The sequence below is a fragment of the Sinohyriopsis cumingii genome, chromosome 10 (genome assembly GCF_028554795.1).
Source record: "Sinohyriopsis cumingii isolate HCF-2022 chromosome 10, ASM2855479v2, whole genome shotgun sequence".
Taxonomy (NCBI): Eukaryota; Metazoa; Mollusca; class Bivalvia; order Unionida; family Unionidae; genus Sinohyriopsis; species Sinohyriopsis cumingii.
The window spans coordinates 76,012,902-76,039,363 of NC_142970.1; the positions used below are offsets into that span (position 1 = coordinate 76,012,902).

Here is a 26,462-nt window from a genome sequence, read left to right on the forward strand (position 1 = left end):
TTGTGACGAAATGATTTGTTGTTCAAGTATCACAAAATCGTATAAATAAGATTATTTTCACTTGCATCTAAATCATCAATGGTAGGTGCTTCCTCGATGCTGGAAAGTAATCAACATCGGTGTTGACACTCTTTGATTAAGTCGTCTCGGCTGTGTAACTCAACGCTTTTTCGAAGTCGGCGCAATCACGTACAACGAATTCCCCGTGAATCATCGTAAGATCATGTTTAACACCAATTGCGTTTTTCCGGATCCAGCAGGACCCATGATTAGTGCACAAGCTAAGTTTTGAAGCATGGAAACTTCCAATTCCATATGAACTATACCTGGATGGTTTACAAATTGCCATGGAGTAAATAGCCTGGTGAAAAACATACATAATACAATTAATGTGGACTTGGTACATGACTTGATATACGACTGGATTTTAACAACAAACTAAAGACTGGACAATCAGCCGTAAATCATGTCTATGATGCATGTTACCGCCATTGTTTATAAAATATAAAACGGTTTCCGTGAAAGACATCGTGCCGATGTGTATCCCGTCCATGACTTGAATGCGATTTCGAGACCACGTGCTGGATAACGAATCGAAAGATGGCTCATCAAAGGAGGTAAGAAGGCCATTACTGTTTTGGGAGGCGATTAAAATAAAAATTATATTAATACAAACAAACAAACATGGATACAAAAAGCCGAACATGATCAAATACATACTGGAAAAGTGAAGCCGCTGTGGAAAAGCGAAGATAAGTCAATGCTGGTGTTGCCCGAGCATGATTGGCCAAACAAGAGCTATAGCAACTTTATTTACCAGTGCCCAAATATTTGCGTGGGTAGCATGAGGTCCATACGTCTAAAGAAGCTCATTATAATTTGTATTTCTTCATAACGATCGTGTTTATGGACGACTATACAAGTACGCATTAACCATTGTCGATGTTGCAAGCAAATACAAAAAAGGAGAATTGTTGACGTCAAAATAGTCAGGATGTGTCGCAGATGCGCTCGAACGCATTTATGTTTGCGGATCAATAACATGGCTAAGATTATTACAAGTCGATCCTGGTCAAGAATTTGTCAGATCTGTTGTTGCATTGCTATCACTACACCATGTCTGAGTTGGTCTTGGTCACGATCTATATTGACACACGGTGACACGGCCATTGATGAACTACTGAATTGTACAGTTCTGGAACGGTTATTCGGTCATCATTATGCATAGGAATTAATGAATCCTCAACAATCACACAAATGGGTAACACGCTTCCAACTGTTATAGCTGAAATGAAAAAAGAGCACACATGTAGTCGGATTTAAACTATCTAATGCGATTCGACAAAAGACTGTCACGAGAGACACCGCCTCCAATTATAAAATGATTTCACAAACTCTACCGCTAGAACAACCCGAACATAATTTTTGCGGTATTTGAACGCACCAGACAGCAAACAGATTGGTAACTTCGTGCTACTGGCTGGGCATGGTTCGTCTATATATTTACTATCTTCGAAAGCATTGATAGTCCTAGAAAACAAGCACGTTATAGTTTGGGGCCGTCATCGTGTGGATCACGTCTAACAATCAGAGGATTTGTGCGAGGGAAATTCCAAGTCGTTTCAGTGAATACGGAACTACCACCAACATCTATATTAGCACGTTGATGTATCAATGGTCGCAAGTACAACTGTAGATCTCGTACGTGCAACACCTAATTGTGTTTGCTCATGAGTCATGTAGCAAGTTTAGTACCTTCAGTGTATTTACTTCCGGATTCATTCCTGATTGCGCACTGATAAGATGATTATATAAGGGACTTTCATCTTTTGTTTTTGTGCAGTAAATTTAAGAATATTTTTGCCGGGTGTGGCATTTCTGTACTCTGCGATTTTCACTAATCCCTAACATATCAATATGGTTTTTTTTTTGTTTTTGCGCTGCGCTGTCCACGTCTAGATAGTGAAAGTGGATAAAAGCCTTTATCCCAAGTAAACAAATTAACAGCGATACTTGAGATAACTCTTCCAGATTTCTTCTGTATTGCATTAGTAAAATGCACAGGGAATTCTGTATCACTTAAACTTAGTTCACGATGGTGTTGCCGGTAATTTTAAGGATGTCTTGATTACTAAAAACGGAATATAACGCTGACAAAGTTGCTCATTCAAATTATCGATCATCAGAATGCAGTAAACTTATCACAGATTCACTTTGGTGTTGGAATATAGCTGAATTCAGGAAACGGTCGATATGGGGAGATAAGTAACTTGACACGGATATCAGTCAAAGATCCATATTGATTCCGAATTGGTGTAATTCCAACGTCTAGAGAATCTTTCAATTCCTTCGTTCGTTTCATCGATGCTAGTTTTGGTCTCTTTAGGGTTCAGGATTGAACCGGCACCACTGTGAATTCAAGATATAGTCGTTTTCAATGTATCCTTGTCTATCGACTTTCGATTATGTCCCACAACCAAGAACTTAATCTACCTTAGAAGGGCCAAATCATTGTAACACCCATCTAATTCTAGGAATCATATTTGATAACATTTGTCGAGCATCTTTACCTGGCTTGTATGTGTGCGCGAAAAGTGCCACTGGATTTTCTAATTCAACACTGCTCTTGAGAAAATTAAGTTCAGGTGCTTGCAATTGGTCTGCGTTTTCAGAGGCACAGTAGATATATTAGCAATTTCAAATGCTATGCGACGGTTTCGTTCATCCTAAAACGCATTTGTTATTGAAAGTATAACAGTTTTTCTTGCACCACAAAGTACTCGTATATTATGCTGACGTGCAATCGGCTTCATTTGTTTTCCGTTTTTGTAATCGATGATGAATTATGTAGGACAGCAAGTTGATCCAGTGCCACTATAGGTCTCAACAATTCAAGTATGTCAGCTTTTTGCATGCTGCGTGGTATTGGTATTCCATGCTGTCGTAAAATTTGTTGAACCTAATGCGCATACATTCAGATCGTTCAATAAAATGTGTTATTTTGGACGCTGTCCAGATTAGGGATTACATTCGCTTCAATCCTTCCCATTATTTTGTTATTTCTGTGTGTGTTTTCTTAGCAGCGTCAGTTTTGTGTGCGGTCGATGATATTTGTACAATCGCAGGTTCATCACAGTTCTGCTAAATGCGCGATAATATTCATGAGCAGGTCTACATAGACAGCAAAGTTGATTACGTGATTTTACTCAAATGTCACGTTAAGACATGGCCGAGCACTTCTTTCTGAAACTGAAGACTACTGCTCTCCAACTCTATCATTATTAGCTTTCTCCCTTTCCCAAAGACTCTAATCCATCTTAGGTAGGATTTAAACCAAATGTGTTCACGTTTGATTTGTGAACACTTGTTTGTTACAAACACATGAATTTAAAACTCTCTACCAGGGGAAATATCAAAATCAAAGCTTATTTTCAAACAAATCGAATTTTTCTGAGATAATTTAAAGCAATGAGCACCACCCCTCCCCGTACATGATTGTTTATTGTTGTATTCTTACAAAAATCTCGAATCATATCCATTCCTTTGTCGATTTCATCATTAATAGCTTTGATGTCTAAAAGTTCCGGATTGCATGAGCAGCATTTACATCGTGATTAAGCTTAATTAAATCCGGCTGAAAAGCAATATTCACGTTTGATCCGGAAGTATCACAGCATTGTATCACCGATATGATTCTTTAATACTATTTGATAGTTGTTGTCCAGCATTTTGTTTAGTTTGTACGTGTGAGACGATTGCCACATACATTTAAAATTCACGACTACGCTTGTCAAACTTAAATATTGGTGCTTGTGCTTAGATTGTTATGCTTTGACAGTCGCCTTAGTAGCAACGGTAGTTATGATACGGCGACAACGTACTTATACAAGAACATACACAGCACCCTGCAACTGCAATACCTAATGACGTAAGTATGTCAGCTTTTCTTCCACCTTTGGTATTTGAATATTACGGGATAATTGTTTGGTTAGTTATCAGTGTTAATGGACACCAAATAATATAATAACCGGATACTACTAATAAATACTGTTCTTGCGTAATGTTGCGCTATGAGTTTCAAGGTTATCAAAACTATTCACATTATCAAAACAATTCGACCTTTTGGTATTGTAGTATCAGGGATTTTCTCATCTCGTAGGATGATCAGCATTTTTTGTGTATGTTCTAAAAGAACTTTCTACACGTGGTGGTTGGGAACATCTGCGATTTTTTAATCCACATCTTCTTTTACTTTAGCTTCAGAATAAACAACATAGCCTTTGATAAACGCAATCTCCGTTCTCGATTCGTTTGATTCCTGCGACTTCACTGATCACAGTCAGATGACGTGCGACAGCTCCTCTCAGCTGGATATCAGTATTTTGAATGTTCATGTAATAAATGCTTAGTTTTTCATTTCCATCTTCAAAAATCACATGCTCACTTGCGTCAACGTCAACTGAATCAAACTTGTAAACTCCGCTAAATCCGCTTTGGTGGGAAACCTGATTAGATCCACACCAGTGCAATGTTGGCCTGTGTAACGTCCGTCAGTGGTATAATACATTTTATATAACGTTAATCGTACTTTAATGTCGAATGAAGAAGTGTTTACGAAGTTTGTAAACGCTGAAGTGCACGAACTGCTTCAACAAGATGACAGGATAATGGCGGTTACAACCGCGTTTGCATAATTGAATAAAATGATTGTAGATGACTTTGTCTAATAATTAACAACTTTAAGTGTTGGTGCAAGTCCAAATCAGTTGAAATACGATAAGTCATAGGGTGTCACCAAGTACGCAACATATTGAATGTCTGTCAAATTCAGGTGAACAATGACGCTTTCACATGTACGTGGCACCATCGATACAAATCCATTGCCCATAGACACCAAGAAAATGCATGACTGACTTTACTATCGCAAGTATATGAACTGGTCAGTGGTCGAAAACTTTTGAGAGTGGTACGGGTAGTCGAAGTGCTCAGTCTGATGATATTATGTGAGTTGTCACTGGTAACCGCTGTCATTTTCCTTTCTTTAACCGCAAAGAAACTTATGTCACTCCTTGCGTTTCAAATAGCTTCTTACGATGCCATAGACTATTATTTGGATTTGTATTCTAAAAAGGCACGAACATGTTTTTGCTGCAGTAACACCTTGTTTTGTACTTATTTGCTACATAAACTGCACCACAATATTACTTCATGGGTGCGCATCTGTGGTGGTGTGCGCGAGAAATATCAGCGTTGACGCTGTTCAAGACTATAAAAATGACAACAATCGTGATCTACAAAGTCCATGTTTTTGATACAACTATGATAGTAGCACCTCCTGTACGCCGAAATTCATCGTTTGCGTAGTTCTTAAACAGTAATGTGAGTGATGTGTTTAGCTTCACAAATAACCTTGCCAACATCTCCCCAAACCTATTGATGTCACTGAGGGTAACAGCTCAGGAAAATCTCAATCAATCTTCATGAAGTTGCAGTTGGGGCTGTTGGCTTGCAATACTCCAGGTTAATATAAGCGTTCGAAATTGATGGCAAGGAAAGCTTACATTTCAGCATTTCCTACCGCGTTTCAGATGTTTCCAACAGTATGCATTTGATGGTCTCCAGTATTAGATGTATCTTTTTATAAACACCAAAGCTGGACCAGCGCATTTCGTATAATCAGACGAGTCCGATAATCGTTAATAATCGAAATGTGATCACTGAATCCGGGGATCAGCGTGAAGCAAACGTTTCTTTCGTATGAACTTCCAGTTCCATTGGTGGACATAAACGCGTCACGCGTACATTTTCTCGGTTTTAAAAATCGCAGGCAATGATGTCACTTGAAAATATATAAGTATGAACTACTACAATGCTCTCAATATAAATATAGAAATATTGAAATCCAGAGCATTGCAAACCAACAGTGTGACAGAAAATTGACAATGAAAGGTAAAGTTGGCAATTGTAAACGCTTTAAACTAGTAAGATAATGACCTAATGACCACCCGCTATAATAATCGCGGAATATATTACAACGAAGAGATACAAGTAAATAAACAGACCCTAGACAAATACATATCACAAACAAAGACAATAATTCAATTATGTGTCCTTTGCCACATTCCGCGTTACATTTCTTGATACAATGTTTTAGATTTAGGCTACCAATAGATGCCAGATTTCATAAAATTGCTGGATCCCTACAAATAACATGCACGTGACAAGGTATAAACTGTCTTCTTTAGCTGGTAATAATAATGGCAAAATTTGTACTTACAATTTTACATTCAGAATATCCTCAAAATGTACTTTCTTGGTGCTGCAAATCCGAATTACATGAGCCATGTCATGGGTTCTCAAGCTTGATTACACATTTAGAAATTGCACTGTAATTCCGACTATAGTGAGAGAGCAACTTCATCCTACTTACTGCACTTAAAATGAAATAAACATTATACTCCATATCGTCTTTTTGATAATTGCACTTGAAAGACTTCATATCATTCCCACATTATGAATTCAAACAATCAATGGCAGAACAGAAACACACTTGCAGATGTCTACACACTGACCCCGCGCTGCTGACATTCGATGTACTTCATGTGGGGCTGGCACAGATACATCAAGTCCATAATCACAACATTTCGTAGCATCGACAACAATACGAAAATCTATTCATTCCAGCTCAAATGGAATTGTTGTAATTCGCATTCATTCACAATATGACTCCAAATTTCAATTTTAAGTAGACCAAAACGCCATTTTATTTTGAAAGTTATGTCTAGCGCGCGAATAAGTTCAAATTTATCTGGGCGGAGTTATGTGCAAATTGATAGTTTTGGTGTTGTGTAATGTTGTTATGTATTTATTTTGAAATAAGGCATACATTCAATTACTTTGTTTCTTGTAGTTGATTTTTGTTTATATAATTTCGCCTTAGGTAGAATAAGAAAATTAGCATATCATAGAAAGGTTACTGCGACAAGCCCACACTTAACCGGCAGTATCTGCCATCATATTTACTTATAGATGTATGAATAAAATGCATTATAAATATTGCTAGAAAAATACAATTTTTAGCTCAACTTTCTGCGAAGCAGAATGTATGACCATTTTAATACATTTTTCATACTTTCTTATTTTCAGGTGTGAGACTCAGTAAAGCAACGGATAAAACAAAACGCAAGGATAGTGGACCAGATATTATGAAAAAGAGAAGCAACGACGAACTGAATAAGAAACGCGAGTTTCTTTCCCCGACTGCAGGTAAAGAAGAATGACTTAATATTTACTATAGGTAGAGTAGGTACAATCTACTTCACGGCATCTTTAATTTCCAAACTTTTTCTATTTAAAATAAATTGAATAATCTAATGAATACAAAAAGCAAACAGTGATCGGCCTTGACTTTTTCTTAGGTTCCGTAACAAAACACAATTTTCGAAGTCTCTGATATACAAATTAGAAGATTGTCTTTTGATAAATTAATCTTCATCGTGTCAGGATTAATAGTCTGAGTATCCATTAAATAACAGCGGCTAGCAGTATGAATAAAAAGGATACAAATTATATTTTTGCCTTTCGGCCATATAATTATAATCTCTTTAAACGTCCTTTTCAATGAGTACTTTATACATTAGTACATTATGTTAATCTTTGAGAAATACAATGTTATTTTAATTTTTGAAATTGTCAAATAACACTTTTTATAACCGATTCATAAAGCATCAAATTGTGTTAAGCTTTCACCCAAAATATGTTTAATTATTTCATTTTTAGTATTCTCAAATAAAATAATCGCGCTGATTATCAGAGACGTATATCCGAATTCATGGCAAACGTTTTGACGACATGCTGAAATACAATACGGAACCTTTTCATGTGTATATCCAAATCGAGAGTTCTATTTTCTCACTAAACTCTGTACAAATTATTTTTATATCGCATGCAACTCGTATATTTTGATAAGAGCGCATCGCTGTGCAACAAATATTATCATAATTAGTTCTTTCGACAATATGATTATTAAATGTTCTTCCCGTAATTGTCATTGTGGCTTTCAAGATACAAAGATATGTCGGGCTTGTAAATAGCGAGTAGAAAATCTGTAAATATTTGATTTGATTATGGTATTTGTTTCTATCTATATTATAATACCATCATGTATCCTTGGGATCTACATTACTTGGGTTATTATATTCGCTTGATGGATCAATGTCGGCATCATCTTTGTAGAATTCATTCGCGTCATTATCTGTACTCAAAGATAGCACCTTTACTTTCTCTTGTACAATATCAATAATGTCATATTCCACTAATAGTGGCCATATATACATTGTTCTTACTCTTATATAATTCCTAAATTGATTAATTAATCAATACATTTCCAATATGTGTTCGAAAGGTCATATAACATCGGTTTGGGCCTTCGTAACAAATCTGTATGATTCTTTCAACGATACAGTGATTTGATATTTTCTGTAACATTGCAAAAGCTCCACAGACCTAGTGGAATTAGGTATCACAATCACGTAGTTCAATACATTTTTTCACAATACAATACACATTTATCGGTGAATTGTTTGCCAATGTATTGATTATGTATCAAAATTATTTCATATAACGGGAGTATTTCTCAGTTCGTGTTGTGGTTAATAATTGTTGGACTTGTATTTGTCACGTCACTATCTCATAGGCGTGGACAGTTCAGTAGTGTGACCAGGGTGGGATTTTCCTCTTGTTTGGTCGCATATTGGTCAACTTCGTAGATTATCCACGGCTTCAAACAAGAGTGAATTATTATATTGTTAGCTACAATCATGGGGATAGTAGGCTGTAACCTATATCAATAGCAAAACTCTTAAATCACATATTTTCATACTGCTACCTTCTATGAACAGAATGCAGAAAATATACAAAGGCATATATGCTGTCCTTCCACCGCCACATCAGGGCAAAACACCGTCCCCATTTCAATATTGCATATAACTCGAGCTATGTTTGTTCATTTGATAAAGTCCTATATCGGTCCCATGTAAATTCCAGGGTGGCCACCACTTTTCTTTTTGTCACAGTGTTCGAAATATAATCACAGTTTAACTGACTGACTGCGTTGTTTATTGTGTTATGTATATCTATATTTTTGTAACTCCTGGTATGTCATTGTATTTGAATTTTTAAATTTTATTTCCTGTTAACAAATTTTACAGTTTAACTTTATTTGATTTCGCCTACGTGACCGGATCCTTTTAAGAACGTAAAATTGCATACGATCCATAAGTAGATTCTGACGTATGCATTGACAATAATTAATAATAACCTTAACAATAAGACTTAATATTGCTTTTGCATTAATTTCTTATTGACTGATGGAGTTTGGTCTGTATCATAAATATTCAGCAATTTTCCATTGGTTGGGCTAGGTCACATGAATATGCAATTTCGACGCAAAATGAGTAATAAGATCCGTCCTATGGGGTATATTGTGAAATATTGTCATAATATACGGTGTATATAAGGAGAGAACAGAGCAATCAGCTTCATTGCTGTTTTGGAGTCATCCTCATATTTTGTGTTCCTGTTGTAATTTTGTAGACATATTGTATGTTGCACTTAGATATTATTCGAGAGGTAACACATTTATTTGGTATGTTCATTGGAAATAAAACGTGTTAATTATCATGACTATAATACGACCATAGAGTCGTAACAACTGCACGACTTGAAATGCAATTGAGATATATAGTTCAAGGATTTGGTACTCATTTGTTATTTACTGGGTGATTCATATCAAACTTTGGAAGAAAGAAAATATCTCCTCATAGTAATCCTTAAATATGAAAACCTAAAATCTGCAACTAATGTCTGCATTTATTATGCGCATAACAATTACAAAATATTAAACATTTTCAAGTGAATACCATATGAAATCATTAGTTTTATCAAATATATATGTGTATATGAATGTATTTTGCTCAATAAGGGAATAATTAAACAGCCAAAGCGTTAACATGAAAATTTAACCGAACCTAATACAATCTTTACGGCCCTGCAAGAGCATCCAAAATATACAAAGCTAGATGAAATATGAAATCTATTTCCGAAGAGTATTCTGCTGCGAAGACAACGTTATTAATAGTATGCTTCTTGAACGCGCCGTTTAGAGATGGATGGGTTCCTGTCCCATCCGCTCGGGACCGGCCGGGTTTCCTACTACCACGAAATACCTCACCCGGCCCAGTTGAATATAACAATATGATCTTACTGGGTCATGTGGCAGCCCGGACCGCGACACACGTTTTATGGTTGACAAAAATGGAACTCAGAGATGGGATAGGAACCCAAGTAAAATTAAAGTTGAGAAACCCCGACTCGGCCAGACAGGTCACTGCCGCGTATTGGTAACTGTACCAGGCAAAATAGTCTCAGCCGTCCATCCCTAAGTCTTGTCTATATACACTCAGACCTTGAGAACCATACGGTCTACATTTTAAAAATCACAAAGAGGTTTTACTAAAACCTCATTACAAATAATGCACTTACCGAATCGTGAACTATCAGGCCGGAAGACAAATCTTATAAGTCTCTTTTGTTTTCCAGATGTTGAAGAAACATCTCGCCAGAAAGGTAATCCCATCTTTGTTCATTATTTATAAGGTACCCTTCTCTAGGAAGCGCAATTTAATATCTGAGTAGGGTCTAAATACCTAAATTATGTTTTCATTTTTTATATGATTTGCTGATATACCTATAGCCTGGAACAGTGTCGAGGTGCTAACAGTCTTGATGTATCACAATAATATGATCAAAATCGTCTCTAACTAAATTCAAAATAATCCAAAATATCGATTTAGTACGAACTTATTAACGAGCACTTTATGACTCCAATGACAAATATAAATAAATAAATTCCTCAGATTAAAACTGAACACAATTAAAAGCCTGATTACACTTGATGATGAGTAAATTTAGTCAAAACAATCGTAACATAGAAAAATCATAAAACGCAATAACAGCACCAGGGTTATTTTCAAAAATTGATTTGTAGAGCATTCTACGTTGTCAACCAGATCAGGTATATTAATAAAACATTAATAAAGTACATGGCAAATATCAGGAAGCCAGAGATTCCCGATGGTAAAACCAATGTCCTGAACACAACTTCAACCAATAATCTAGCGAGATAACATCAAGGCCGCATTGAATTCGAAACATAAATTTATTTACGTATACAGCTTGATCAATTATAATTGTGCTAAACCCTGGAAATTGATTTCAATCGATCCCAAGATTAGAATGTGTACCACTAAAAATATGTTTCCTCTTTTAACATCGTCATCAATGAATTATTCATTGATGAGAGAATGTTAGATAGCTTGTCGATATCTCTGCTATCGCAATTTTTCAATTTATGTGATGAAGAAGCACCATGTAATGTGGAGTGAGGAAACTCTTACCCGATGTTCTGAATTGAAAAAGAAATCATGATCATTATAGGTACAGTAAAGTTGAAATGTACGCTTCCAATTTGATCAAATGAATAAATACAATCTCAAACACTTTTGTGTTTATATCTAGATCTAGAGTTCTTATCAAGGATATGAAATGTGTAAATAAACGGGGTGGGGTATAATCGTTTGGCGTATGTGTCATTTTAAAAGACATTTGACTTATTGATTCAACAGTGCTCTAAAGATGTCAGGACATTTTGTCTTATAAAAAGGTGTCTAGTATAATTTTCTTTAAAATAATATAACTATCAAACACTTCTTTAGTAATAAACAAGTGCATGCATACTATCAAATGTTTATATGATGAGCATAATATACACCGCCCAATACAAAACTAACTCATAACGAGTATATGACGGGATTCTATTGGTTTCCAAAAGGATTCCTTCTAAAGGTGCCTTTGAAGTTGTGCTGGGTCGGTGCTTTGGATATCGAACTCAAGACTGAAACGTGCTTTTTTGAATCCCATAATCGGACCAGACATGGTCAGCTACTTTAGTGTGGCCCGGGCACTTTTATCCCGTTTCCTGTGCATTAAATAAATACTCTTCTTGCTGCATTTTGTTGGATAGGACAGATGTAATACCGTATTTTCTTCAGGTAAATTAAAATATAAAAAAGTTCTAAATACCGATTCTAAATCATTCAAGTTTTAGTGGGAAAACAATCATTTGCCTCTTAAATTATATTATACCAGACAACAGAGTGGACAGTTTTAAGAAGCTTTAGCAACATATGCATTTGATAAGGAACCACGATCAAATAATTATATCATTAATATTTTTTTAAATGTCTCCTTCAATGTCCCGTTCTTTATAGGAAGAATTGAATAATGTTGCCTACAGCACCAAATACATATTTTACCAGCATATGTGATATAATACAAACAACAAATTGTATGAAAGAATTATGGTTCAGGACTCTGTTGCAAAACAATTTAACTTGCTTGTCGTTTTGACCAATGAAGGAATTTGTTTTCAGATGGTAAATCTTTATAAATCTCCACACAAAAAGTTGTCTGCTTTCACCAATTAAAGAAATTATAAATAAGTAATATAACAATATAAATTAATATAAATTATTTTTCAACTTTAAAATGTTACTGTATTACAAATTATGGACAGGTGTACACTCAGATTAATTAACATTAGAAAATGTTGCAACAATGTGTGTCTCAATACCCGACAGTTGATAGTGCAGACAAAACAATATGCTAAGAGACGTATCAATATTATTTCATTTTAAAGACAATCCAGATGTTCCTAAATATCCAAGTATCTTCTAAAACGTTGGCTCGGAACCAGAACTCTGTATAGTATTATCAAATGATCACATTCCATGCTTGGATATTAAATAAATTATTCGAAAGATTAGTAACACATCTCATTTTGCAACACGTAGTAGGTGAGATGGTTTTAAATATTCAGTGAAAAGTATTATGGAACAATATTGTTTTTTGTGCAATTAAGGAATACTGGCCCAAAGGTCCTCAGATATGCATACTTGTAAATAGATTCAGCAGTGCTAGCTGAGCAATCCAAGGCAGATCGATTTCAATTTTTCTTAACACGCTTAACGATATTTATGGGTGCAAAATTATTTTCATGATAATATCGTCTTGTAAGAAGCTTATGATGTTGAACAGTTACAATAGTAATGGATTAAGCTGTATGAGTTGGTGAACAATACCATTAAATGGGAAACTAATTATAGGCATCATAATCACAATAATTCACGCTTTTGCCTATCAACATGATTATGGTAGCACTTCCTCGCTACTCCCCACTTTCCTTTTTCCTGGACTCTGATCTATGTATCCCATCAAAATATGAGTTCGTCTTTTTTAAAGGTGTTGGTGGGTGATGTAAAAATAATATAGATTATCCTTCTAACATTCATAACACGAAACGTTAATGTCAAAACCAAACTGGCATATCATTAAGGACAGAATATAATCTGCTGCATATTGTATGGGTGAAGAAACAAAAAGAAACAGATTCAGTTAATACATATAATTGAATTATAATATCTGTTGAGAAATAACTGACATCTATTGTAAAAAGTAAGCAAATTCATATCAGTGCTTAAATCCATAAAAATGCAGTCTATAAATCAGAAGAGATTTCTGCCAATTGTTAGTTTAAGGCATCGTTATCCGTACGCTCCCATGATTACCAATACCGTTTGCACTCAAATAATATATATGAATATTGCAAAATAAACGTATTGTCTTATTTACGACAGAATTAGAGAATTTCATATATATATAAACATTTTTTGTTTGGAGTTTGAGCTAGTGTTCCTTGTCACAACAAGTGTTTTAGCCCAATGCAAAATTTTATTTATATTTTCTATCTCATAAGAGGTCTAGAAAAGATATTTAATACTATATTTCCTGGACAAAATTTCAGTCCATCTGTCTTGTGGCCATTTTAAATTGACTGTTACTAATTACTATTAAGTGTTTAAAGTGTACGCAGGTGTGTCACGAAAAGATTTGCATGCAGACAAAATGCACATTTGAATGAACGACTAACATCACACCCACATATTTTTCATCAGTATCAACACATATTTAAGTAATTGATGTATCGCACGTTTACACCATCTATTAAATAATCGTTATTTTTCCCCATGAAATTACAAAATGAGTCCCAATGGTGTTTTTTTCTACAATGCCTAAACCCCTGAAGTAGGATTCAGGCACCATCTCATAGCCTTCAAGACATATTCTTTGACCACATTGTAATCACCACTTTGATCTGATGTGAGTGAGCTGCATAGTTCTAGCGTTACAAGTAAATACCGTTTGTAATAGCGCAGTCCAATAATATCTCGGCCATTTCCAATTTTCAGCAATTTTCTTAAAACTAAACAACTATATGTCTACCTCTTTTCTTTTAAAGAAGGAATATTTTTGGCAATATCAAAACGTCAACCTGTGTTTACACGAGAGGAGTGTTTTTTTCCAGATCTGATTATTTATTTTTAAACTGCATTTGTATCTCTCTTGCATTTCATTCTCCTTTTATTTTAGCATATCCCTTTTGCCTTCCCCTCGGTTCTTTTCTATATTGCATTTACACGTATTCCTTCTGCATTAGCATTAGCATTTACATATCTCTATTTCCTTTTCCTTTCGCATTTTCTGTCTCTCGTCATATCACCCATAAACTATTTATTAGAAGAGAAACGAATGATTGAATCTCTATTTCTCTCTCTCTCTCTCTCTCTCTCTCTCTCTCTCTCTCTCTCTCTCTCTCTCTTTCTCGCTGAACCCTTCTGAACGTTTGTGTGGTGCTTTTCATTATCTACCAAATTCGTACAATATTCTTCGTGAAAGAAGCCATCGCTTCACAAAAAGCCATAATGTATTTATGACTGCAATCGTATCGGTCTTGGCATTTATTTTATGTGGTTCATTTGCTAATTAATGAATCGAAAGACGTGTGCTGCCTGGAAATCATAATCGTGATGTTAATCTTCTATAATGTTGCTCACATTTAGTTACTTACCCTACCTTACCTTATGTTGATTACACGTATGGAGACAAAATATCTAGCAAACTGTCCGTTTTATATCTTTCTCTATCCTTTTGATATCAAACTAACCTTCCTTTCCCAGATTCAAATCGTTGCGAAATGTATAATGTGAAGAGTAACATTTCTGTGTATATGACGTTCTCTTTATAGCGAATTTTAAGTTGGGTCATTTTTGAAAACAGTCACTAAAAATGATTTCATTATAGACAATATTTGTATCATTATCATAAGCGAAACAATTAAATTCAGTATCTTGTGCATAAAATAGTAAATTGTTTGAAAACAAGTAGATGTAGCCATAGTTTATGTGCGGAGTTGATTGAAGTGGCATATTGCAGATCGAAAATCGTCTTCAAGATATTAAAGTTGGAAGACATAATCTAAAGTAAAACAGCAATAATAAAACCTCACACACACACACACCGTTAATCAACGAACTCTTCCTAGTGGTCTTCGACGACTCGTTCCTGGTAATCGTAGGCCTTTTCCATTTGTATAGACCTACCATATCTGCCTCCCATGTCATTTTACAAAGCCATTCAGGATGATGTTCTGACAGCCCTAGCCGCTGTGGCCGATACTGCTAACAATACCGGAATGGCTGCACGGAATGGATATATTCCACCAGTCTTTTGCAATTGATTCACCGCTGATTTAAATTATTTTAGTGTCCCCGTGGCATTATTGTGCTTGGACGCATTAAGTTGTTTAAGTTGCATTCCAGTCAACCCCAAGGGGTCATTTCGAGTTAATTTTATTGCAGAAAGTTTTAACGTAAAGCCACCATTGTTTCTTATTGCCTTCTTATCTATTACTAATTTTAAGAAAGCCGATATTAGGACATTATAGCAAGTTTACTAATCAATTTTCCACAGGCCCATCCCTTGACCCAATCTCCAGAAACAGGGTTTCGGTACAAACAGTTAAAGTGTGCCTCCTCTAATTAAGACCGATACATAAATGAAAATAAAGGTCAAAGAATCCATAACGCCAGATGTTCCTGTGAAAAGTAACAAATCAGGCATTATATAATGAAGTCATGTTTGGAACTATGCAAACCAGTGTCGATGTTTTGATACCTGTCCACATATCATTATTATGCATGTGCTTTATTTGAATAGTTAAGGAACATTTCTTCAGAAGGTTAATGATGATCATTTAAACGCAAAGATACTTCAGTCATTTCTAAGTGGTCAAATATCATCTAACTCTGTGTTTTGTCATTGTCATTTCTAATTCGAACCGTCACGAACACATCTTTTGGTGAGGTAAGACCACGGTGGGAACTCATTTGCTATGTAAACTTTCCAGAAATGACTCTTGATGTGTGCCTATCTGTGGTACGCGCGATAACCAGCGCGAACACCAGCAGCATTGATCAGGTTCCAGATTGCATAAGCGACAACAAACATGATTCATTAGATAGCTAATGGGATAGCAGAGGCATCCACCATGTTAATATTTCTATCAAAAATTGCATGGTTAGAGTTATTCTTGTGGTTAATGTGACTGAATGTTTGGCCGAAAAATACCCGTGCGAAGACCTCTGCTAAAACAAAATATGTGACGTAATAGAATTGCACAAGAAAATGATAATATACCGTGCGAAACTATTATTAAAAGTACCGTTTGAGCCAAAGACAGTATGTTGCACATCAATTTGAGGTCGCTTAATTGTATCAAGTCGGCAATCTGCATTATCAGAGGTATCCATGATAATCATCATAATTAGACCAGCGGATCTCGCATAATCACTACTATCTAGCCTGGTTCCATGGTTCCATTGTTAACAAGTCCAGCAGTTGTTTTGTGGTCATAGGGTTTACCCTCGTAGAAAGGTCACATTAAATTCTGGTTTCGTTGACGAGATTGTGAGGCAATGCCTGGCATTATATGTACAACAACCTGTTAGATCGCAGCATAAATGTGGAGCAAAATCGTCTCAGAAGTCATCATCGGTGTCGTTTCTTGTCATTGATATATTCATCAAGTTTATACATCAACATGCTTGTTTTTACGTCCATGATACCATCGATATCGCTTCATTAATAACTACTGGTGCGTTGAACCAATACGTTTTTCCTATTGATTTATCAGGTCGTTATGAGCCAATAATCAACCAAGGCCGCTTCCATTTTTCATGTTGTTTCAGCCACTGTTGCCTTGGCTCCAGGGACCTATTTTTCATTTCGTCCACTGCGATTGTAAATGCTGCTGACGTATTTTGCTCCAGTCATCTAATTAGTTCTTTCTATTCTAGTGTTGGTGTAAAAGTTCTTTATTCGATTTTATATAGCTTTTTGTTTTGCACGTTTAATTAGACCGTTTCCTTTCTTTCGTTTTGCTGGTACTACTTTTTTAAATGTTCGTTTATCTTTTTCTTTTGTTCTTCGTATCTGCGAAATTCGGGTCTCGATTGTTCATCTAACCACTGATTCATTTCTTCGTATTCTCGTTCAAATCTTGTTTTCTCTTCTGGTGTTTTTGCAGAAGGTGATGAACGTTGTGGTGGGTCTATTTTCTTGTTTCACTTCTTCCTCTGAACAATGTTTAATGTCGGGAGAGGGTAGTAATTGCAATGTAGGTCTTTGTTCTGGTTGTTGGTGCATGACTGGTTTAGACCGTTCCATAAATTTACTCCGTTTCTGCAAAATAATTCTACTGATCACCGGTAGCATGTTTGTTTCCATGAAACACCCTAAATATCATTTTAGACCATTCAATGTTTATGTATTTGTCAATTGTCTTTGATGGTAATTGTACCATGAACACGTTCCAGTCTTCACTGACTTCAGCAATTGCATGTGGCAAGTATCCAATACTCTCTACAATTGCTCTATTTGATTTTTGTATATCCTTGGTGCGTGTAGCTATTTTACGATTATTACCCGCTTCATCTTCAGTTCCCGTTAGCGCTGACACCTGCTCCACTTATGATTTCGTTGTCAATTTAATATTCCCAACATCGTTTTGAATTTCCTTCTTTGGTTCAACGAACTGTGCAAATGCTTGTTGAAAGCCAGCTGTGAGGGTTCCCGTGTAACACCGTGTCGCGAATGAAACATGTCTCGAACACTTTTGCGACCTTCAATACTAATGCGAATCAATCCTTGGTGCTGATGAGCGGTTGTACGGCATCGCTTCTCATAGTTTTGTTTAACATCACCGGTTTAGCCATTTAATTTGATTAGTATGATGATTACATTCTTTTGTCAAGTCAACAGTGTGATACGCGCAAACAACTTACAAATCTCATCCCACGATTAGTCGGGAACACACCAAGACTAAATAATATTTGTCTGGCCACGTGAATAAATGCTACTAAATATAATCGACATGTTACATTTATATCGTATTACTTTATGCACGCGTGCGGATCTTTAAGTTGAATAAATCACGTCTTTATTTTAATATCCACCTGGCGAAAATGTTTGTGACGAATCATATGTTGTTCAAGTATCACATCATCGTACAAATAAGATTATTTTCACTTGCATCTAAAGCATCAATGGTAGATGCTTCCTCGATGGTGGAAAGTAATCAACATTGGTGTCGACACTCTTTGATTAAGTCCTCTCGGCTTTGTAACTCAACGTTTTTTCAAAGTCAGCGCAATCACGTACAAAGAATTCCCCGTGAATCATCGTAAGATCATGTTTAACACCAATTGCGTTTTTCCGGATCCAGCAGGGCCGATGATTAGTGCACAAGCTAAGTTTTGAAGCATGGAAGCTTCCAATTCCATATGAACTATACCTGGATGGTTTACAAATTGCTTGCGCGGAAAGGTTAATGACACGTACTTTTCTTTTCCATGATTCCATTTAATAATACAATCGGTGTATACCTTAATCAAGTCTGCATGTTGTTATCGATTTCGCATTAAAACACGTACTGAAAATCCAAATCGAGTTCGAACCCGTAATGGTACAGTCGAAATCGAGGGAATTCTGTTTGACGTGAAGCAAACATGTACATTTTAATAGAAACTTCAAGATTCAACAGCGAATATGTTTCAAAATGTCAACGGCAGTGATGTCGCTGGTGCATTAAAGGGGTTACCAGGAATACCATGGAGTAAATAGCCTGGTGAAAAACATACATAATACAATTAATGTGGACTTGGTACATGACTTGATATACGACTGGATTTTAACAACAAACTAAAGACTGGACAATCAGCCGTAAATCATGTCGATGATGCATGTTACCGCCATTGTTTATAAAACATAAAACGGTTTCCGTGAAAGATATCGTGCCGATGTGGATCCCATCCATGACTTGAATGCGATTTCGAGACCACGTGCTGGATAACGAATCGAAAGATGGCTCATCAAAGGAGGTAAGAAGGCCATTACTGTTTTGGGAGGCGATTAAAATAAGACTTATATTCATACAAACAAACAAACATGGATACAAAAAGCCGAACATGATCAAATACATACTGGAAAAATGAAGCCGCTGTGGAAAAGCGAAGATAAGTCAATGCTTTTGTTGCCCGAGCATGATTCGCTAAACAAGAGCTATGGCAACTTTATTTACCAGTGCCCAAATATTTGCATGGGTAGCATGAGGTCCATGCGTCTAAAGAAGCTCATTATAATTTGTATTTCTTCATAACGATCGTGTTTATGGACGACTATACAAGTACGCATTAACCATTGTCGATGTTGCAAGCAAATACAAAAAAGGAGAATCGTTGACGTCAAAATAGTCAGGATGTGTCGCAGATGCGCTCGAACGCATGTATGCGGATCAATAACATGGCTAAGATTATTACAAGTCGATCCTGGTCAAGAATTTGTCAGATCTGTTGCTGCATTGCTATCACTACACCGTGTCTGAGTTGGTCTTGGTCACGATCTATATTGACACACCGTGACACTGCCATTGATGAACTACTGAATTGCACAGTTCTGGAACGGTTATTCGGTCATCAATATTCATAGGAATTAATGAATCCTCAACAATCACACAAATGGGTAACACGCTTCCATCTGTTATAGCTGAAATAAAAAAGAAAAGCACACATGTAGTCGGATTAAAACAATCTAATGCGATTCGACAAAAGACTGTCACGAAAGACACTGCCTACAATTATAAAATGATTTCGCAAACAACCCGAACATAATTTTTGTGGTATTTGAACGCACCAGAGAGCAAACAGATTAGTAACTTCGTGCTACTGGCTGGGCATGGTTCGTCTATATATTTACTATCTTCGAAAGCATTGATAGTCCTAGAAAACAAGCACGTTATAGTTTGGGGCCGTCATCGTGTGGATCACGTCTAACAATCAGAGGATTTGTGCGAGGGAAATTCCAAGTCGTTTCAGTGAATACGGAACTACCACCAACATCTATATTAGCACGTTGATGTATCAATACACTTGTGTATCAGTCGTAGGGTGATTCACAATAGGAAGATGCCTGTATGCATAAGTGGTGAGCCTTCGAATTATATTTTATTCATTATCACATACAAGATCTACTCGGATTCATATGCGCAGATTCTCTGTGTTTTTCTGAACAGAGCATTGTTAGTGATCATGAGAAATTCTTTCCATAATCTATTCGTGGCATTTGGAGTGCAGATCCGTGTTCATTTTGTATACACGGCACCATCTCTATGTACTGGAATAAAAAAATCTAGATCGACTGTACATTCACACATTTATTACACGATTGACCTTACTTACACGAATCCCCAATCGCAAGTACAACTGCAGACCTCGTACGTGCAACACCTAATTGTGTTTGCTCATGAGTCATGTAGCAAGTTTAGTACCTTCAGTGTATTTACTTCCGGATTCATTCCTGATTGCGCACTGATAAGATAATTGTATAAGGGACTTTCATCTTTTGTTTTTGTGCAGTAAATTTAAGAATATTTTTGCCGGGTGTGGCATTATTGTACTCTGCGATTTTCACTAATCCCTAACATATCAATATGTTTTTTTTTTTTTGTTTTTGCGCTGCGCTGTCCACGTCTAGATAGTGAAAGTGGATAAAAGCCTTTATCCCAAGTAAACAAATTAACAGCGATACTTGAGATAACTCTTCCAGATTTCTTCTGTATTGCCTTAGTAACCTGCAAAGGGATTTCTGTATCACCTAAACTATGTTCACGCCGGTGCTGCTAGTATTCTTAAGGATATCTTGATTACGACAAACGGAATATAACGCTGACAAAGTTGCTCATTCAAATTATCGATCATCAGAATGCAGTAAACTTATCACAGATTCACTTTGGTGTTGGAATATAGCTGAATACAGGAAACGGTCGATATGGGGAGATAAGTAACTTGACACGGATATCAGTCAAATATCCATATTGATTCTCAATTGGTGTAATTCCATCGTCTAGAGAATCTTTCTATTCCTTTGTTCGTTTCATCGATGCTAGTTTTTGGTGTCTTTAGGGTTCAGGATTGAACCGGCACCACTGTGAATTCAAGATATAGTCGTTTTCAATGTATCCTTGTCTATCGACTTTCGATTATGTCGCACAACCAAGAACTTAATCTACTTTAGAAGGGCCAAATCATTGTAACACCGATATAATTCTAGGAATCATATTTGATAACATTTGTCGAGCATCTTCACCTGGCTTGTATGTGTGTGCGAAAAGTGCCACTGGATTTTCTAATTCAACACTGCTCTTGAGAAAATTAAGTTCAGTTGCTTGCAATTGGTCTGCGTTTTCAGAGGCACAGTAGATATATTAGCAATTTCAAATGCTATGCGACGGTTTCGTTCATCCTAAAACGCATATATGTTATTGAAAGTATAACAGTTTCTCTTGCACCACATAGTACACGTATATTATGCTGACGTGCAATCGGCTTCATTTGTTTTCCGTTTTTGTAATCGATGATGAATTATGTAGGACAGCAAGTTGATCCAGTGCCACTATAGGTCTCAACAATTCAAGTATGTCAGCTTTTTGCATGCTGCGTGGTATTGGTATTCCATGATGTCGTAACATTTCTTTAATCTAATGCGCATACAATGAAATCGGTCAGTAAAATGTGTTATTTTGGACGCTGTCCAGATTAGGGATTACAATCGCTTCAATCCTTCCCATTATTTTGTTATTTCTGTGTATGTTTTCTCAGCAGCGTCAGTTTTGTGTGCGGTCGATGGTTTTTGTACAATCGCAGGCTCATCACAGTTCTGCTAAATGCGCGATAATTTTCACGAGCAGGTCAACATAGACAACAAAGTTGATTACGTGATTTTGCTCAAATGTCACGTTAAGACATGGTCGAGCACTTCTTTCTGAAACTGAAGACTACTGCTCTCCAACTCTATCATTATTAGCTGTATGCCCTTCTCAAAGACTCTAATCCATCTTAGGTAGGATTTAAACCAAATGTGTTCACGTTTGATTTGTGAACACTTGTTTGTTACAAACACATGAATTTAAAAATCTCTACCAGAGGAAATATTGAAAACAAAGCTTATTTTCAAACAAATCGAGTTTTTCTGAGATAATTTAAAGCAAGGAATACCAACCCCACCCCGTACATGATTGTTTATTGTTGTATTCTTACAAAAATCTCGAATCATATCCATTCCTTTGTCGATTTCATCATTAATTGCTTTGATGTCTAAAAGTTCCGGATTGCATGAGCAGCATTTACATCGTGATTAAGCTTAATTAAATCCGGCTGAAAAGCAATATTCACCTTTGCTCCGGAAGTATCACAGCATTGTATCACCGATATGATTCTTTAATACTATTTGATAGTTGTTGTCCAGCATTTTGTTTAGTTTGTACGTGTGAGACGATTGCCACATAAATTTAAAATTCACGACTACGCTTGTCAAACTTAAATATTAGTGCTTGTGCTTAGATTTTTATGCTTTGGTAGTCGCCTTAGTAGCAACGGTAGTTATGATACGGCGACAACGTTCTTGTACAAGAACATACACAGCACCCTGCAACTGTAATACCTAATGACGTATATGTCAGCTTTTCTTCCACCTTTGGTATTTGAATATTACGGGATAATTGTTTGGTTGGTATCAGTGTTAATGGATACCAAATAATCTAATAAGCGGATACTACTAATAAATACTGTTCTTACTTGCGAAATGTTGCGCTATGAGTTTCACGGTTATCAAAACTATTCACATTATCAAAACAATTCGACCTTTTGGTATTGTAGTATCAGGGATTTTCTCATCTCGTAGGATGATCAGCATTTTTTTGTGTATGTTCTAAATGATCTTTCTACATGTGGTGGTTGGGAACATCTGCGATTTTTTAATCCACATCTTCTTTCACTTTAGCTTCAGAATAGCCTTTGATAAACGCAATCTCCGTTCTCGATTCGTTTGATTCCTGCGACTTCACTGATCACAGTCAGATGACGTGCGACAGCTCCTCTCAGCTGGATATCAGTATTTTGAATGTTCATGTAATAAATGCTTAGTTTTTCATTTCCATCTTCAAAAATCACATGCTCACTTGCGTCAACGTCAACTGAACCAAACTTGTAAACTCCGCTAAATCCGCTTTGGTGGGAAACCTGATTAGATCCACATCAGTGCAATGTTGGCCTGTGTAACGTCCGTCAGTGTTATAATACATTTTATATAACGTTAATCGTACTTTAATGTCGAATGAAGAAGTGTTTACGAAGTTTGTAAACGCTGACGTGCACGAACTGCTTCAACAAGATGACAGGATAATGGCGGTTACAACCGCGTTTGCATAATTGAATAAAATGATTGTAGATGACTTTGTCTAATATTTAACAACTTCAAGTGTTGGTGCAAGTCCATATCAATTGAAATACGACAAGTCATAGGGTGTCTGTCAAATTCAGGTGAACAATGACGCTTTCACGTGTACGTGGCACCATCGATACAAGTCCATTGCCCATAGACACCAAGAAAATGCATGACTGACTTTACTATCGCAAGTATATGAACTGGTCAGTGGTCGAAAACTTTTGAGAGCGGTAACGGTAGTCGATGTACTCAGTCTGATGATAGTATGTGAGTTGTCACTGGTGACCGCTGTCATTTTCCTTTCTTTAACCGCAAAGAAACTTAGGTCACTCCTTGTGTCTCAAATAGTATCTTACGACGCTATTGACTATTATTTGGATTTGTATTCTGAAAAGGCACAAACATGTTTTTGCTGCAGTAACACCTTGTTTTGTACTTATTTTCTATATAAACTGTACCACAAAATTACTTCATGGGTGCGCATCTGTGGTGTGCGCGCGAGAAATAACAGCGTTGACGCTGTTCAAGACTATAAAAATGACAACAATCGTGATCTACAAAGTCCATGTTTTTGATACAACTATGATGCACCTCCTGTACGCCGAAATTCATCGTTTGCGTAGTTTTTAAACAGTAATGTGAGTGACTCTGTTTAGCTTCACAAATAACCTTGCCAACATCTCCCCAAACCCATTGATGTCACTGAGGGTAACAGCTCAGAAAAATCTCAATCAATCTTCATGAAGTTGCAGTTGGGGCTGTTGGCTTGCAATGCTCCAGGTTAATATAAGCGTTCGAAATTGAGAGTTCAAATTGACATTGATGGCAAGGAAAGCTTACATTTCAGCATTTCCTACCGCGTTTCAGATGTTTCCAACAGTATGCATTTGATGGTCTCCAGTATTAGATGTATCTTTTTATAAACACCAAAGCTGGACCAGCGCATTTCGTATAATCAGACGAGTCCGATAATCGTTAATAATCGAAATGTGATCACTGAATCCGGGGTTCAGCGTGAAGCAAACGTTTCTTTCGCATGAACTTCCAGTTCCATTGGTGGACATAAACGCGTCACGCGTACATTTTCTCGGTTTTAAAAATCGCAGGCAATGATGTCGCTTGAAAATATGTAAGTATGAACTACTACAATGCTCTCAATATAAATATAGAAATATTGAAATCTAAAGCATTGCAAGCCAATAGTGTGACAGAAAATTGACAATGAAAGATAAAGCTGGCAATTGTAAACGCTTTAAACTAGTAAGATAATGACCTAATGACCACCCGCTATAATAATCGCGGAATATATTACAACGAAGAGATACAAGTAAATAAACAGACCCTAGACAAATATATATCACAAAGAAAGACAATAATTCAATTATGTGTCCTTTGCCACATTCTGCGTTACATATCTTGATACAATGTTTTGGATTTAGGCTACCAATAGATGCCAGATTTCATAAAATTGCTGGATCCCTACAAATAACTTACAAGTGACAAGGGATAAACTGTCTTCTTTAGCTGGTAATAAGAAAGGCAAACATTGTACTTACAATTTTACATTCAGAATATCCTCAAAATGTACTATTTTGGTGTTGCAAATCCGAATTACATGAACCATGTCATGGGTTCTCAAGCTTGATTACACATTTAGAAATTGCACTGTAATTCCGACTATAGTGCGAGAGCAACTTCATCCTACTTACTGCACTCAAAATGAAATAAACATTATATTCCATATCGCCTGTTCGATAATTGCATTTGAGAGACTTCATATCTTTCCCACATTATGATTTCAAAACAATCAATGACAGAACAGAAACACACTTGCAGATGTCAGCACACTGCTCCCTCGCTAATATTCGCTGTGGGACTGGCACAGATAAATCAAGTCCATAATCACGAAATTTCGTAGCATCGACAAAAATACGAAAACTATTCATTCCAGCTCAAATAGAAATGTTGTTGCAATTCGCATTCATTCACAATATGACTCCAAATTTCAATTTTAAGTAGACCAAAACGCCATTTTCTTTCAAAAGTTATGTCTAGCGTGAGACTAAGTTCAAATTTATCTGGGCGAAGTTATGTGCGCACTAATAATGTTGCTGCTGTGTAATGTTGTTGTGTATTTAGTTTGGAATACGGCATACATTCAGTTACTTTGTTTCTTGTAGTCGATTTTTGTTTATATAATTTAGTCTTAGGTAGAATAAGAAAATTAACATATAATAGAAAGGTTACTGCGACAAGCCCACTCTAAACCCGCAGTATCTGCCATCATATTTACTTATAGATGAATGAATAATATGCATTATAAATATTGCAAGAAAATTACAATTTTTAGGTCAATTCTCTGCGAAGCAGAATGTATGACCATTTTAATACATTTTTCATACTTTCTTATTTTCAGGTGTGAGACTCAGTAAGGTGACGGATAAAACAAACCGTAAGGATACTGCACCAGATATTATGAAAATCACGAGCCACGAAGAACTGAATAAAAGTAGCGGCTTTCTTTCGCCTAAAGCAGGTAAAGAAGAATGACTGAATATTTACTATAGGTAGAGTAGGTATGCTTGTATTTCACGGCATCTTTAACTTCCAAACTTGTTCTATTTACAATAAATTGAATATACTAATGAATGCAAAAAGCATACAGTGAT

General features: G+C 36.2%; 1 protein-coding gene across 1 annotated transcript in view; it reads left to right on the top strand.

Moving 5' to 3' along the window:
* LOC149790409 (uncharacterized) overlaps positions 1-26,462 on the top strand; it is a 116,417-nt gene that overhangs the window by 65,248 nt on the left and 24,707 nt on the right. Inside the window, exons 7-9 of the mRNA XM_089973217.1 lie at positions 7,147-7,266; positions 10,600-10,626; positions 26,210-26,329. Coding sequence (XP_089829343.1) covers positions 7,147-7,266; positions 10,600-10,626; positions 26,210-26,329 — 267 coding nt within the window. The remainder of the gene's footprint in view (positions 1-7,146; positions 7,267-10,599; positions 10,627-26,209; positions 26,330-26,462) is intronic.